This window comes from Apus apus, chromosome 2 (assembly GCF_020740795.1).
Source record: "Apus apus isolate bApuApu2 chromosome 2, bApuApu2.pri.cur, whole genome shotgun sequence".
NCBI lineage: Eukaryota > Metazoa > Chordata > Aves > Apodiformes > Apodidae > Apus > Apus apus.
In genome coordinates this window covers 105456206-105472709 of record NC_067283.1, presented here as the reverse complement: position 1 = coordinate 105472709, position 16504 = coordinate 105456206, and the positions used below count along the sequence as shown (strand labels likewise).

General features: G+C 38.1%; 1 protein-coding gene across 1 annotated transcript in view; it reads right to left on the bottom strand.

Moving 5' to 3' along the window:
* Window positions 1-222: 222 nt before the first annotated feature.
* AKAIN1 (A-kinase anchor inhibitor 1) overlaps window positions 223-16504 on the bottom strand; it is a 21519-nt gene continuing 5237 nt past the window's right edge. The window contains exon 2 of the mRNA XM_051610539.1: window positions 223-4921. Coding sequence (XP_051466499.1) covers window positions 4731-4921 — 191 coding nt within the window. The 3' untranslated portion in view covers window positions 223-4730. The remainder of the gene's footprint in view (window positions 4922-16504) is intronic.

Genomic DNA, 16504 nt, shown 5'->3' with positions numbered 1-16504 from the left:
TTTCTAGCTTTCATAAGAGATAATTTCCTGTTTCTGCACAAGTTCTACACCCAACTACTGTCACAACACATGTGAATGATTCATGGTGATCTGTCTCATGTGACCATTCAACTGAAGTGGAATCCCCCCCAATAACACAAAACAAACAAACAAATAAACAAACCCCCCCACAAAATAACAAGCCACACTTCTTTTTATTGTTATTTATTGTTGCTACCTGCCTTTTGTGAAAGAAAAGACAAAAGCTACACCACAACGGAAGGCCTAAGTCCGCAGGGGCTCTAATCAAACCCAAACTAAACATGAACAGTTATTGTTTGTTTAGTGTTAAAACTAGCAAGCTCGTAGAACAAAATCCGAGTAACAAGACACTGGAGGAAAAGCTATTTAAAAAGAAAAGCTGCTTATGTTAATTAAACAAAGAAAATCTGCCTGGCATAGAAGAACAGCTTAGATGCAAATTCATTTAAAATATGTACCTATTTCTTGGTGTTCCCCAGAGTACCCAAACATAGCTAGCATGTGTGCTTGTCCATTCAGTCTTAAGGATTAAAGAAACTGCTGGTCACATCAACTAAACTTGGTGAAGATACAGTTGTCTTTAAAAAAAAAGCCCGTAAGTGTTCACCAGGTTTTGTGAATGAAGGTCTGGAAGTTGAGGGAAGAGACATTACTTCTGCTCCCTTTGAAAGGCAGGATACAGTGCAAATTAAAAACCTGTTAGGCCTCAGAGAATCCTTTTCACCTGGAAAACCCAAAATAGCAAAAAAGTTTCTGCCAGAGCTTATCACATGTCACCAAAAGCAGATGATGAGAAAATCCATCTATTAGAAGCCAGACTCCATCAGTACCACTGCTCACTCCTTACTGAGTGGTGAGGATGACATTATCAACTGCTCAGTTTTTCCTCTCACTCCCATAGACCCTTCTAACAAGCTGATCACTCTGTTGCAGGAATCCTTTGATAGAAAATAGGTTATGCCAGTATTCAAGGTTTTGTTAATTTCTTCTCAGACCTGAGTGGGGAACCAAGAAATTTAGAGTGAATCCCACATTCTTTCAATAATTTATTCTAATGCCTCATATCTCTTCCCCTAATTTAGATCCAGCTGCTTCAAAAAAGTCTTCAGTAATGACACATTAAGCCCTGTATCTGACAACACACACATTTAAAGAACAATAGCAGCGTATATATTTGTAGTCCTATTGAGAATAGTTACATAGTTATTTCTATATACTTACCATTGTAGACTTATTGCATTCTGAGATACTTAAAAAAGATCACACAAAAAAAATAAAATCTGACACAACATGAATAGAGACTGTAATATTTTGAGATGTATTGTTTGATATTGAAGAAATATTCAAGAATTTTCAACTCTTAACTATAATATTATCACATAATGCTTCTATTTTTCTGAAATGATAAAATTATGATGGCTGTTTCCAAGTCACAGCTTGGGGTTTATTTTACTTTAGAGCAGGCATTTCTGATGTAACCACACAGAACCAACAACTTTATGAACACTGGTATTCAGCAGTCTCTTAATACATCCTGCTGAAGCCACATGAATTTCCATGTAGGTGTTGCTGCAGGATTACACTGCAAAGACTAGCACAAGTATGGTAACAAAATGGCAATAATCAACCTGATTGAAAACATAGCAAGCACAGTGCAGAATAGCCACAGACACACAGCTCTTCCTCATGAAAGGACTTGTGATAAATGTACTTTCATATGCTTGTGCAGCCTTCTACTTACCACTGGTAAGTGCTTAAAGGTGGTGAGTTAATTTTAAATACATGGAGATACCATTTTGATTGTCTTTTACCTTCAAGATACTAATTACTGTGCTGAATAATGCATTCTTTACTACAAAACTCATTAGCACATTGTTTGCTTCATTGCTTGTCTATTCAATCTGAAAAATGCTGCCCTTCTTTTTACAAGAGAAACCAGAGACATCTAAGGTATCAAGAGTTTCTTGAAGAGTTTCTTTATTTGTAATCAGACCTGCATCACATCTGTAACAGTTTCTATAGTCTGCATTTTCTTCAGAAAATATAATCTGTCAGTCAATATACAAAAAATACCCACTTTCACCATGTAGTAAACGTATAACAAGCCAACGGTAAAGTTTTCTTTTGTATAGTTCTCTCACATGTGGTACAGATCTCAACTACATATCCCATGTGTAAGTTCTGTGCAGAACACCCTTTGTCATTAGGAAGTACTAAATGCATGCCTTAATTTAGGGATATATACTATAGATAGGAGACGCATTATTTAAATCTCAGGGAAAATCTCATTTAAGCTACAGTACTTGCTTTTCCTTGATAGGAGACCATCAAAGACTCCTTCAAGGCTTTGTTAGGTTTCCTACTATTTTTATCTTTCCAAGGTATTAGACTTCTGACAGCACTGAAAATGATGGATATTATTTAATGGTTGAATAATACTATGCCTAAAAGGGTTAGGACAGTCAAGGAATATTGTAGAAGAGCACAGTGAGAGAAGGAGTGGAATAGGTTCATACGAAGCAGTGGGAAAAGTCTGGATTCCCTGGCTTTTGAAATTTATTTCTCTAAAATTATGATTAAAAATAAACTGGATATGCAAAGAAGTTTCCAGATGACACTAAGCTTATTAAAATAATTACCAGGAACGTAAAAAGACATATTGTGAATTTCTGGGGACAATAAGCATTTAAAAATTTAATAATAATCCCAATTATTATTATTTTTTTCTGTCCTATAGTGCTCTTTCCTAGAACACTGTAGGTGAGTCCATGGCAGACACTGTTTTACAACACAGGGTCTCTCCAACAGGCTTGCTCTCCCTCACCCACTAGACTTGCCTGGCCATCAGCCTCAGAACTGAACCTTTGCTCATGATCAGTTTTCTTAGGTTCTCAGAAAGCAAATATACAAGAGTGCTTAGAAAAGAGCTACCTCCCTACCAAAGGTCAACTGATGAAAAAGCTAATGGTTAAAAAAAACCACATTGTCTGTTATGACAAACAAGCACATGCCTCAAGACCCAACTACTTCCACCTTTCAAAGTTTTCTTGGCTTGAAAAATTCAACAAGTGTCTATAGAAGTGAACCAACTGCATACTTGCAATTCAAGGATTTAGAACAACTAAATCATGCTGAATTCTTCTTCATATTTAAGTGAAACAAGATTGAACTAAATCATTAGCTGGTATGAGTCAGTGTTGTTAAATTAAAAAAAAAAAAACAACCAAAGAAACCCCAAAAACCCACCAACAAAAAACCCAAGTTGAACCAAGCAGATTTCAAAGGTTTAATACTACAATATGTGGCTATTCATGACTAAGCCTCTGGCCACGAGAAAGGATCCTGAAATTATTCAATGCAAGCAGTAGGAAACAGTAAGTAATAGTCAATCACTTCAACCAGAAAGTCTCTTTGAGAATCATCTGAGTAGAAATGCAACCACAACATTTTGTCTCTTTGTTTGCAGATCTTGTGCACCTGCTTCTCTGTATTTCTAGGCAGGTGCATTACTACAAGAATTCAGTTGAAACAGACTTACAAGCCATTTCTAGAATTAAATATACTGTTACTAACTTCAGATGTATAATAGTGCAATCATCATTACAGTAGGGAGCTTAAAAGTGAAAGCTACATTTATTTCATTTGTATTTTTAGAAACATCATGGATTTCTTCAGCTACACAGAGCAGCTGAGGAATAAGTCCTATATTACCTCTTAAAGCAGTGCTTTTTAAGGTGACTGTATGTAACAAATATCTAAAGTCACTTTATGCCCAGTAGGTGAGAAATATCTACCATGATAGAATTCACAGTATATTTCCATCCCTCAAGATATAAATAAATCCAAACACTTTTTTTAAGCCACTCCAGTCTTCACTTTCTGTAAAACAATTCTGTAAAACAAATTGCACTACTGAGGGAAAAGCTGGCGAGCTCCATATCAGCACATCAGTTCCTCTTCTTTCAGTATCAAAAAAATTAAAAGGAATAGTTGAGGCACAAGTGATTATTATGCAGAAGTATAGAAGTATTTCAAATAAGTAGACTAAAACTTCAGTACTTCTTTCAATTTATTTTTAAAAATATATTCATCACGGGTCTATGATTGCAGTCATAGTTCAATAGATCACAGTCACTGCAGTCTTACTGGATGGCTTTTTTCTTTTTCTCCCAAGATGAAAAATGAAATTGGTTCACGGAACTTACCCAATCCACTTTATACTGCCATTTAACATAGTACATGCTTAATCAAAGCAAAGTACAAACTCATGCTTCAAGGCAGCCTGAACACATTCTGCTACACTCAACAGTAAACTATTTTTCCAGTGAAGACAGCTTCAGTGAACCCAGCAACTCAGAGAAGAACCTGTCCAGCTGAGCTGACATAAACATTGCACATGGAACTTGCATGAAAGTGCACTGACAACAAGCTTTTCAGAGTAAGTCCATACCATAAAAGCTTGTGCTTGAAACTACTGTTATAGCTAGGGTTATTGTTTCTGTTAAGAGGCACTGTATAAATATGGAGTTAGTCATCTAATGCACTTAACATTTCTCAGCTGAGGACTATTGCAGCTTTACCCTATGTCTAGGTGTGATTATACTTTGGTTTGCTTTACAACAGTAACATTGCACTAGCAATACAGCTGATACTAAAGAGAAGGCTGAAAACACTGCAGACTGCAGGACTGCAAAACCCAATCTGCTCCTTTACTTTTTTTCATGCTTCTTGGTTAATTTTCCTCTTTCCAGCTGGAGGCTCATGCTGCTGTTTGTCCGCTTCTCCTTTTGCTGGCTTTCCTGGGAAACTTGCTGTACTGCTAGGAGGATAACAGTCTGCACAATCTGCTTGCTGGCATTCTGCAGCTTAACTTCATCTTGCTCCGTCCCTGGCTTCTCACCTGCCAGAACCAAACAAGAAAGAAAAGGAACTAAGCAGTTGTGGCTACTCTTTTAACACATGAAGGATAGAAAAAAGGGAGGAAAAAAAAACCCAAAGAGATCTTGGTAACAGTTTATTACATAGGAAACCTGCCAATGAAGAAGACGATAAATTAGGGTGGAAAGAGCCTCTGTGTGCACGGTGCTACAGAACTGAATGAAGGAGGAGACTTTGAGTCATACAGCTCAGTTGCTCAGTTAGCCAGCTCCCAGCCCCACAGACAGCTGTGGCTTCATGTCTGAAATAAGGACAGCTTACATCACAGCAAGACATGGAAGGATGTTTTTCTCATCCAGTTGTGAATCACCTCCTTTTTTACTTGAGCTGTGCATCTGGATAGGGAATTGGACTTCATTTTGCAAGCTTGACTCGTACTCCCCCACCACCACACTGCTAAAAAGCTGTTTCATTAACATTTCTATTTACTTTTACTTCAGATTAAAAGCCCTCATCCATCAAATTCCAATTGACTTCAAGGTACAAAATTTTGTTAGATGTCAGTTCATTGAATCTTAGCTACATTTGCAAAAATATTTGCAACAGCATTATTTAGGCTCTGACTGCTATAGTTAAAATAGAAAAAACCTACAACATTGTCTATAGCAACCTGACAAATACGTATTTCTCATTTGATGAATACATATTTCTTACTTGTTTTGCCAAAGTGCAAAATCTGGAAAAGATCAAAGAAATGTTGTATGACTACTGACATTCAGTAATGAAGAAGAGTAATCTATGTTAAGAGGTTTCTCTTTGGAAGTATTTTGACTCCTAACACAAACAATTTGGCAGGGCAATAAAGAATGTTGTGTAATGTTTGAAGTTGATCTTGATACAAAAAAGTATAATTCTGGATTAAGGTGATGAACATCTATTAGCATTTAGGAAAACATACTTGGTTGCTACTTGAAATGCTTAGGTTAGGTGCTTATTTACCTCACTAGATTTGATTCAAAATCTTTTTAAGATAATAATCTCAGTTATTTCTTAACTGACTGTTGTGCTCGAGTATTTCATTAAACAGGATTTGTATTTTGCTGTCTGTTTTAAAGCCATATATTAAGAATTATGTCCTGACAGAAATAAAACAGAGTGAATTAAAAGTCAGCTGCTTTTTATGAGGATTCCACATCAGGAATTGTGAGCAATTCCCAATGTTCTTTAAGAATTTTTTGCAAGGAAATTTAAGGTAGAGACAAAAAGTAGAGTCACTTGTTCATCTTAAGGACACTTAGATCTGCTAAGATCTGATGTGCTTGAGGGAAGGGACAAGGTCCTGTACCTGGGTCAAGGAAATCCCCAGTATCAATGCAGGCTGGGTGGTGAATGTGTTGAGAGCAGATTTGTGGACAAGGGCTTGGGGGTACTGGTAGATGTAAAAATTGGACATGAGCCTATAATGTGCCCTTGAGGAGCAGAAAGCCAATTGTATCCTCAGCTGTATATAAAGAAGTGTGGCCAGCAGGTTGAGAGAGGTGATTCTCCACCTCTACTCTGGTCTCATGAGACCCTACTTGGAGTACTGTGTCCAGTTCTGGAGTCACCAAGATAAGAAGGACATAGAGACATGGAGCGAGTCCAGAGGAGGGCAATGAAGATGATTAGAGGGCTGGAGCACCTCTCTTGTGGAGACAGGCTGAGAGAGTTGAGGTTGTTCAGCCTGGAGAAGAGAAGGCTCCAGAGCAGCCATTCAATATATAAAAGGAACTTATAAGAAAGATGGAGAGGGCCTTGCAGGGACAGTACAAGGAGCAATGGTTTTAAAGTGAAAGAGGGTAGATTTAGATTTGACTTAAGGAAGAAATCTGAGAGTGGCGAGACCCTAAACAGGTTGCCCAGAGAAGCTATGGATGCTCCATCATTGGAAGTCTTCAAGATGAGGTTGGGTGGGGCTTTGAGCAATCTGTTTTAGTGAAATCTGTCCCTGCCCATGGGAGAGGGGTTGGAACTAGATGATCTTTAAAGGTCCCTTTTGACCCAAACCATTCTGTGGTTCCATGATTCCATGATCTGTGAGTCCAAAACAGCTGCCAGCAAAATGATTGAAGCTTACTCTAGGAGGAAAAAAGCATTCATTACCTCTAATGTTTCTTTGAAAGGGCTTAAAAAATATGCTTATTTCTACCATGTTCATATTATACACATTCTGGCTAAAAGTAAAACACAAATGTGGCTTAATTATAGATAAATTGAACAATTAAAAAAAAAACCAAAACAACAAACTAAACAAACAAAACCAAGACCCTAAAACTGCATTGAGATAACAAAGTTTGTATACAAGTAAGAGGTTAAAACCATTAAAACTTAGGAAACACTTTTTAAGCAGGAAAAGATGACTGAATGGAATCAGTTGTATTCTTGGCACAATCAACCTCTCTGATTCCATTTGTTCCACTCCTCAGCACTTGAAACTGTTTTTGGATAAAATCCAATGTTACTTCACAGTGAAGTACAGATATTTCTCTATTACTCAAATATTAACTCACTTTGTATTACACAATGAATTAGTCTTCTTGCTGGGCTGAAAAGGTCACTCAACTCTGCTGATATTCAGAAGACAATATAATAACAAAAGCATGGATAAACAAGAATCTATGAATACAAGTCAGAAGGTTGGAATAGACTATGAGGTTATATGAAAAGTAAAAAAATTGTCAACCTCTACAGACATAAAGACCCCAGAATTTATTATTGCAAACATACTGCCATTAAGCATGTTGCTGTTAAAATTTCCTTATTCTTTTTTTTGTTTGGTTTTTGGTTGTTGTGGGTTTTTTTGTGGTGTTGGGTTTTTTTGTTAGTGATACTTCATTACTTATCTGGTTCTTGCTTATTAATCTACAAGATCTGAACTTTAAATATTTTTACATTAAGAAGATCATTCATAGCAAAAACTGGTTGAAAAAAGAACAGTTTTCCAGTGATTTTTTACCTGAGCTTTTCAGTTGTTTGTCATGGAGTAAAGCCTGCTTGAAAGCACCACTCACATAAGGGGTACTTAGATCACCTCTGCCCAGCTGTAACTCATCATGTGATTCTTTCATTTGCTGAGAAAACAAATCAAGCACAGAGATCCCAAAACCTCTGGATTATTTTGGTCCTGCCCCTGATAGCTTAGATATGCACAGAAAGGAAATAAAACAGCTCAAACAAACTGTTAACAGTTTTTCATCTCTGTAACATAGTTAGGGTGGTAGTAAGCCAGGTAACAACAGTTAATTGGCTTTGGACATGGCGAGTCCAAGATGTTGGCCTTGGGTGATGTGATCAATGAGATCACTGGCAGCTTTTCTTGGCCAGATAAATTAGAAAGCAACAGGGAAAATAATAGCTCTTTTTGAGGGGAGAGTATGACACTGTGCAGAGGTTTGAACCTGCATTGGCACCATTACATCTAGGAGCTGGGCTGTCAGCCAGGATCCAGACACATCAAGCAGCCAAACATGAATGTCCAGCTCCTGTGGGTGTGTGATGTCCATCATAGCTGTCCCATCTGGACATGATCCTGGCCAAATGGCTCTAGGTGACCCTGCTTCAGCAGGAATTGGACAAGATGACCTCCAGAAGTTCCTTCCAACCTCTAGGATTCCTCTGATTCTATCTAGTGAGGCTGCCATAAACCCAACCTTTGCCATTTCCTGAAGAAGTAAACAGCAGTCTCTGGAAGAGTATCCCCAGTACATCCTCTTCGTCTAATTATTCATTTCAAGGAAAGAATTTAACACAGAGTTGTTTTCTGAGAAGATCTTTTTTAAAATTGATATGCAGAACTTATTCTGAACAAGAAGAGAGGGATTGAGTAAGGAAAGCAGGGATGACTCATTCAAGGACCCCAAAGGAGCTGAGCTGGAACACATCTATCAGACTGCTTCACTTTGCTGAAATACAGACTCATGTGGACATAAAAGCAGAAATTTGAGTGCCTATAGAATTAATCAGGTGTTTTAAGACCTGCATGTTTTCAATTACCTAGAATAGAGACAACATTATTGTTGTCTAAGCATTTGGTATTTAATCAAAATAAGAGTTACAAGGGTGATAAGATAAAATTAAATTTTATCTATGGGGTTTATTTTCAATATCTGAAGGATTACTAGTTTAATAAAAATTCTATGATAAAAGGGAACTTGAGTCTCCATCCTTGGATGTTAAGTCACCATCCTTGGATGTATTCAAGAAATGCGTAGATGCAGAACTCCAGGGCATGCTCTAGTGGCTGTGATTTTAGGTTGTGCATTTGGGCTTTTTGGTGGGTTGGTTTGTTTGTTTGTGGGGAGTTTTTGTGTGTGTGTTTGTTTGGTTTGGTTTATTTTGGTTTTGTTTTTGTATACTTTTGGTTTTGGTTTTTCAATGGTTGAATTCAGTGATCTCAGAGGTATGGTCCAATCATTACTATTCTGTGACTCTGTGATGTACTTGCTGGGAAAACTTGTAGGATAGCAGGAAAAGCATTCTGCCTACTTGTCTAATGGCTACTTTTCCCTTTTGCTGTCACAAAATATTTTCTACTTATTCTCTGTCTTTAAAACGCTCACCTGACTTATACTGGAACTCAGCACCCTAATTCTGTAAATAGAGAACTGAAAAATCCAGGTGAAGTGATGTTTAGTACATAGATGCAAGGTAGCAATTTTATCATTAAGATGTATCAAAATCTCTAGCATGTTTTGATCACCTTATCTTTCACTTGGAAAGTTTTACACCAACTAACATAGCAGATGAAAAATGATTTGCAGACTCCATTCTGGTTCTGCAATCCAAAATATAGTTTGAGAGATTCACAAAACCTCACAGTCTTGGACTGAGTTCAGGAATCAATCACATATTCAATTTTCATCTAAAACTAGTGCCATATATTAGTACCTTGAAGTTCCCTTGGCTCACTTGAAGATGTTCCCTATGAAGGAACAAACACTAGCAGTTTGGGAAAAGAATAAAAGCATTTAAAGTAGATTACAACTATTCATTTGAATTACTAGAACTAATATTAGTTTAAGTCCAAGGACATCTTGTGTGAGAGAGATGTCTGTGATGTTTCTGAATTATAGAAAAGTATACATGGAAAATGCTAAATAGAGAACAAGAGGTTTTAGCACAGATTAAATCTTGAAAAACCTGTCTAGTGGCACACTGAGCCATTCTTATTTATACACTTCTGTGTTTCTTCAAAACATCCTGAGTCACTTCCTTTCCAGCCTTCAGTCAAAGCAGCCTCCTGCACTTTCTGTTGATATCCCCTGTGCCTTTTCCCCTTTGCTTGCTATGCAAGTTAAATATAATATACCTTACAAAGAGTCCTAATAATAACCTTACTAACCTGATATGTAAGCAAGATTGTAATGATAAGATTTCATCACAAGGTCCAGCATGGGTGCATGGGAGCTATATTTATGGGGAAAAAAAGGTTGCAGGAGAGGACCTAAATTGTGTTTATAAACTGTAGATCTATCAAAAAAAATAAAGAACTTGGCAAGTTTGTAACAACAAAATGTACATGTATCTGTTGTGGTAAATAACATTATTTGCATCAATATTTATATTATTCTTCAACAGGAAATGAAGTTCAGTTCTTTAACCTCCCATTGGCAGTGATATCTCTCCAGCTTTCCACCCACAGCATGGAAGTTCCAAGTGAGCCTCTTCTGGTAAATATTTTGTAACCTTTGAATTGAAATTGGGAGCAGAATGACCCCTCCGCAATCCAGGAGGAGATGGTCAGTAACCAGCTCCACCGTATAGATGTGCACAAATCTATTGAGCTTGATGGGATGCACCCAAGAGTGCTGAAAGAGCTGGCAGGGGTGCTCACTAAGCCACTTTCCATCATTTATCAGCAGTCCTGGATGACTGGAGAGGTACCAACAAGTTGGAAATCAGCCAATATAACGCCCATATATAAGAAGTGACAGAAGGATGATCCAGGAAATTACAGGCCTGTTAGTTTGATTTAAGTACCAGGGAAGCTGATGGAGCAGATCATCCTGAGTACCATTATACAGTACATTCAGGACAACCGGGTGATCAGACCCAGTCAGCATGGGTTCATGATGAGCAGGTCCTGTTTGGCTAACCTCATCTCTTTCTATGGCAGGGTGACCCACTTACTGGATGACGGAATGGCTGTGGATGTTTTCTACCCTGACCTTAGCAAGGCCTTTGACAAGGTTTCCCACAGCACTCTCCTAGAGAAGCTGGCTGCTCATGGCTTGGGTGCACATACTCTTTGCTGGATAAAAAACTGGTTGGACAGCCAGGTCCAAAGAGTTGTGTTGAATGGAGTTAGATCCAGTTGCTGGCCAGTCACGAGTGGTGTTCCCCAGGGCTCGGTGCTGGGGCTGCTCCTGTTTAACATCTTTATTGATGATTTGGAAGGGATAGAGTGCACCCTCAGTAAGTTTGCAGATGACTCTAAGTTGGGTGGGAGTGTCAATCTGTTTGAGGGTAGGGAGGCTCTGCAGAGGGATCTAGATAGGCTCAATCAATGAGCCAAGGCCAATTGTATGAGTTTCAATAAGACCAAATATTGGGTCCTGCACTTTGGCCACAACAACCTCTGGCAGCATTACAGGCTTGGGGAGGATAGGCTAGAGAGCTGCCCAGCTGAGAGGGACCTGGAGGTGCTGGTTGACAGCCAGCTGAACATAAGCTGGCAGTGTGCCCAGGTGGACAAGAAGGCCAACAGCATCCTGGCCTGCATCAGGAATGTGACCATCAGGACCATGGAGGTGATCCTGCCCCTGTACTCAGTCTCAGTGAGGCCTCACCTCGAGCACTGTGTGCAGTTTTGGGCACCGCAGTATAGGAAGGACATTGAGGTGCTGGAGTGCAGAGAAGGGCAACTAGGCTGAGTACAGGTCTGGAGAACAGGTCTTATGAGGAGAGGCTGAGGGAGCTGGGGCTGTTCAGTCTGGAAAAGAGGAGGCTGAGGGGAGACCTCATTGCTCTCTACAACTACCTGAAAAGAGGTTGTAGTGAGGTGGGTGTTGGCCTCTTCTCCCTAATGACTAATGATAGGACAAGAGGAAATGGGGTCAAGTTGCACCAGGTGAGGTTCAGATTGGTTATTAGGAAAAATTTCTTCATAGAAAGAGAGGTGAGGCATTGGAGCAGGCTGCCCAGGGAGGTGGTGGAGGCACTGTCCCTGGAGGTGTTAAAAAAATGGGTAGACATGGTGCTACAGGAGATAGCTTAGTGCTCAAGGGGGTGTAGGGCTGATGGTTGGACTTGATCTTGAAGTTTTTTTTCCAACCTTAACGATACTATGATTCTATGAAATGGTTAAAAAGCCTCCTTCTTTGATTGCTTTATAGGTTGGTACTAGGATTTAAAATATGAGGCTGCACAGCATCCATAATCAGGAAATGTTGATGAATCATGTTAATTACATCCAGAATGAATGAACATGGCAGTCAGCCAGAGCTGAAGGCTTTCTAACACATGTGCACCAACCCAAATTTATGCATGTGTCACTAAGCTTTTTTACAGGATTAGAGAACCCATTTGTCTCAATGTCAGTAATGATGCCAGTTCAGAGACTTGATGAAAAGGTCCTAGAACTAAGTTGTAAATTTAATGCTAAGAAAATTAAATCAGAAATGTATTAGAGTTAATTTTGTTCAATACTGTTTCTCATGCTCTGAAATGAAGCCTGGTGAGATCCTGACCAATAGCTGTCAAGTATCAGAGAGCAATGCTCAGTTGCCCTAATTCCTGAAGGAACAAGGGAAGACACTGAATGTATCAGAAAAGCTAAAAGTACTTTCATGTAGGATGGTCATGTTTTTCCAATTCCCTAACCTGTGGTGTGCAGGGGATTTTGACACTGACTTTCACTAGAATTGTCAAGGCTCAGTTCAGCTATATCTTCTGCTCTAAGATCACACCTTAACTCTTGCCATGCCATGCCAGAATGGAAGACAAAAGTATAGCAAGAGCAGGTCCAGCCCAGATTATTTTGCTCTTCAAAACAAATTATGAGAATGAAACAGGAACAACCCTGCTCTGAACACAAATCCAGGACGAACAGAACAGTGAAGGAGAAGACCAAAAATGCAGATTTAAAAGATATTATGAAAAATACATGATATCACCAGAGTGACACTTCATTGTATATTTTTTATCCAGACATTAGCTATAGCTAAACTGAGTTTTTGTAATTTATTGGTTTTTTCACTGAGTTTTGCCCTTTCTTAAGAGAAAAAGATATCTGGAAGTCTCTTTAGTTTACTTGCTATATTTAAATTATCTTTTCAAAGACTCCGGTGAGTAATTTCACACTACTTGAAATATGTCAGCCAAAATGAAGCTTCCAGTGTTTTTTAGATCAAGAGGTTGTTGGCATCTACAGAAACATCATCTATTCTTAAGCATTTTGTCACCACGTTTTACTAAGATTTCTTGCCATACTTTAATAAGATTAACTAAATAGTTTAGACACGTCATTCTATAGATTTTCTAGGTATTTTCACATACATCAATAAATTAACTTCTTGGGGACCATGTCCTTTCAGCTTTGACAACATACACATTCAAAATGAATTCTGCCACACCCAAACCTGTAAGTGTGATACCCCAATTTTGGTCCCACAAGGAAAGTTGCTGGATTTAATACTCCAAGCTAACATTAACTTACGAGTGTTTTTAACCCCTAGACTAGAGTTCAGTGTATAAATATAAGATACTTTCTAAAGAGCATCTGGGACCAGCTGCTCCAAAGTTAATGAACAACTTAAATTCTATTCATCTGTACATTTTTGTTATTTATTTTAGGGAACACTCTTCAAATACTGAAATAAGAAATCTCTTTGAATAAAATGCTGTGTTTCTCTCATGGAGGGAGAGGTCCAAGGGCACAGACAGAGGTGACCCGTATTTCACCTAACTCCCTCTGCCTTCTATTTTCTGCTGTTTAGGAGCTCAGAGTTTCCTAGCCAAAAAGAAAGGATTAGGCACAGAAAGCTAGATAACATTTAGGCCTTCTGAATCTGTACCAAAACCCTTATTCACGGACTTGCACAAATCCCCATTGAAATACATAGGCTTGCTAAATGCTAAAAGACTTCTGGTATCCACCACTGTATAGCATAAGTGAAAGGTCAGTTTTCAGAGGAGGTATATTCCACTACCAAAGGTTTATTTTTCTAGCTGTTGTTTCTATATTTCTGCAGTGCTTTTTCTTGAAGAACTATATACAGGTTAGTTAAAATTTGCAATACCTGAAACTGATGTATTTGTTTGTTGGGTCTTTTTGAAAGTGAAGAATATAGGGAAAAGGATAGGTAATCTGTCAAAAGCCAGCAAATGAGTGAAAACATCCTGCTAGATTTCAGATGTGTTTTAATTTACAGTGCATTATTCAGAGTCTAATTTCAGAAATTGCCTAGTTAAACCTCAGCTGAAGAAGAGTCCTTTCTTATTTCTAAGAAAACTCCAAAACCTAAATTTGCACAGGCAAAAATCAGTCTAGAAAAACTTTCCTGCTTATTTTAGAATGTGAGCAGAGTTTGTAAACTGTACATAAGGCTATTTGTAAATTAGGATGAGATTTTTTATATATATGAATGCATATATGTGTATATATATATTCATACCAACTCACAAGAAAAAGTGAATCAAAGATTATATGAATTTAGAGCACCCCTTGAAAGAGTTAAAACTGTTTTTTTTTCATAGCTATAATCTTGCTAGAATCCTTGTTTGCAACAGGATGCCATGACATGCTGTTTTCCTCTCTTGGAGCTAATTCTCTAACTTCCCACAGAAATATTTTCCACTCTATTAAGAAAACTTACAAAATGTAGTGTCAGTCTGTAAGTATTTAAAAGAAGTAGTAATGGATATGCACCCCCTCCATACTGACAAATAGCGAGTGGTGATCAAAGTAAGAAAATACAGTGTCATTATATTAAATACTTATACTACAAAGTGAAGCAAATGTAAGTGATGCACAGGAGATTATATTTGCCTTACCATTAGAGAAATATCTGACTAGAATACAGATCGAATTACCTCTTCAGGCAGAAAATTTCATAGTTTCTTGAAGAAAGAAGACAGCAACTTCTGATAACGTGACTGCCGGCACTCGCAGGGTCAGACGGCAGCTGCACAGAGCTTACCTGCCTTCACTTCCCTAGCAAGGTATTCTAAAGGAACCTTAAGCATTTTATGGCTATTCAGGTCAGCTTTTTATTTCTGCTAAGATCAGTGAAGATTCTGCTCCAATTGCAATTCCTTAAAAAATAATATATCTTGTTCTGTAAATTGCTTGCAATTTATTAGGGAAAGAACACACTACAAATGGGTAACCAGTACTTAAATAATTTCAGAAAGCCTAGAAAGAAATAATTTGTAAACCTAATACAGTGGATTGCATCTTTAATAAAATCCTTGATAGACAAGATTGTAGGTAGAGGAATAAATCTACATTTCACTCTATTTTGCAGTTAGTGCATTTAATTTCCATTATCATGATAAAGCTTATAAGTTTGGAGTAATATTATTTATGCCTATAACAAGAATGAGAGAGAAATTATCTGGAGGGATAAACTTCAGGTAGCCAGTGTAACCCGTTCCTTCTGTACATTCACCATTTGACTGTCCTGCTTAATACACAGAGCCTGTATGCAGTGTCAGGAAGGATATTAATAGTGAGTGTATAATTTATTACCACCATCCCCCAACTATGAACAAATCCTTTGATATAGGCCACCACACAGCCACTGTGATGACAGAATTATTTTCACTGGTAACCTGAATAGGATTTAACCCAGTGATACGCAAGTGAGAGATGCCAGCCTCACTTGTTTAAGACTTCAGTTCTGTAAAAAATAATTTGAAAAAGTAAACACTGTGCCAGTTTTTAACACTATGTTGATTCATACTTTAAAGAAATATTGCACCTAGGACTGTTAACCACTTTTTAAGCTTGCTAATTCAATCCCATTTCTAAGTATCTATCAACTAACTTTTTCTTTCACCTCACTAATGAGATCTGCTAGTGGCTTTTCACACTAGGAAAGAATTTCTTTCTAGGGGAAAGAACAATATGTCATTGGGGAGAGGTCAACACAAGAAACAATTTTTCCTCAGCAAAAAAAAGAACAAGAAATTTCCTTCTTCTGACCAAGCTGCAAACACTTTGAAATATCATTGAGAGCACTCAGCTACAAATATACTCAGTCAGACACTTCTGGGGGGCACTGGCCTGCGTATTCATACGAGTCATAACAAATTCTGGACTAGAAAAACATTTTATCGGTCTGCGTGAGGTCTGCAAAATAGCCTTGCCTGTAGCCTCGAAATTGTATCTTTGAAATGGTCTTTGTCAACACTAAACTCACCAGAAAGAGTCCTACATGTATATACTATTACATCTTCTACTGGCGTCATGGGGAGAGTGGTATGGTAGAACTTAGGGTATTAGCAGAATGTAGCACAGCAGTTAACAGGACTGTGACCTGCCTTACTACAATTGTTCTGACGAGTGAAAAGCACTTCCTAACTGAGAGTGTAAGAGTACCACACTCATTGTAAACTCAGGTTA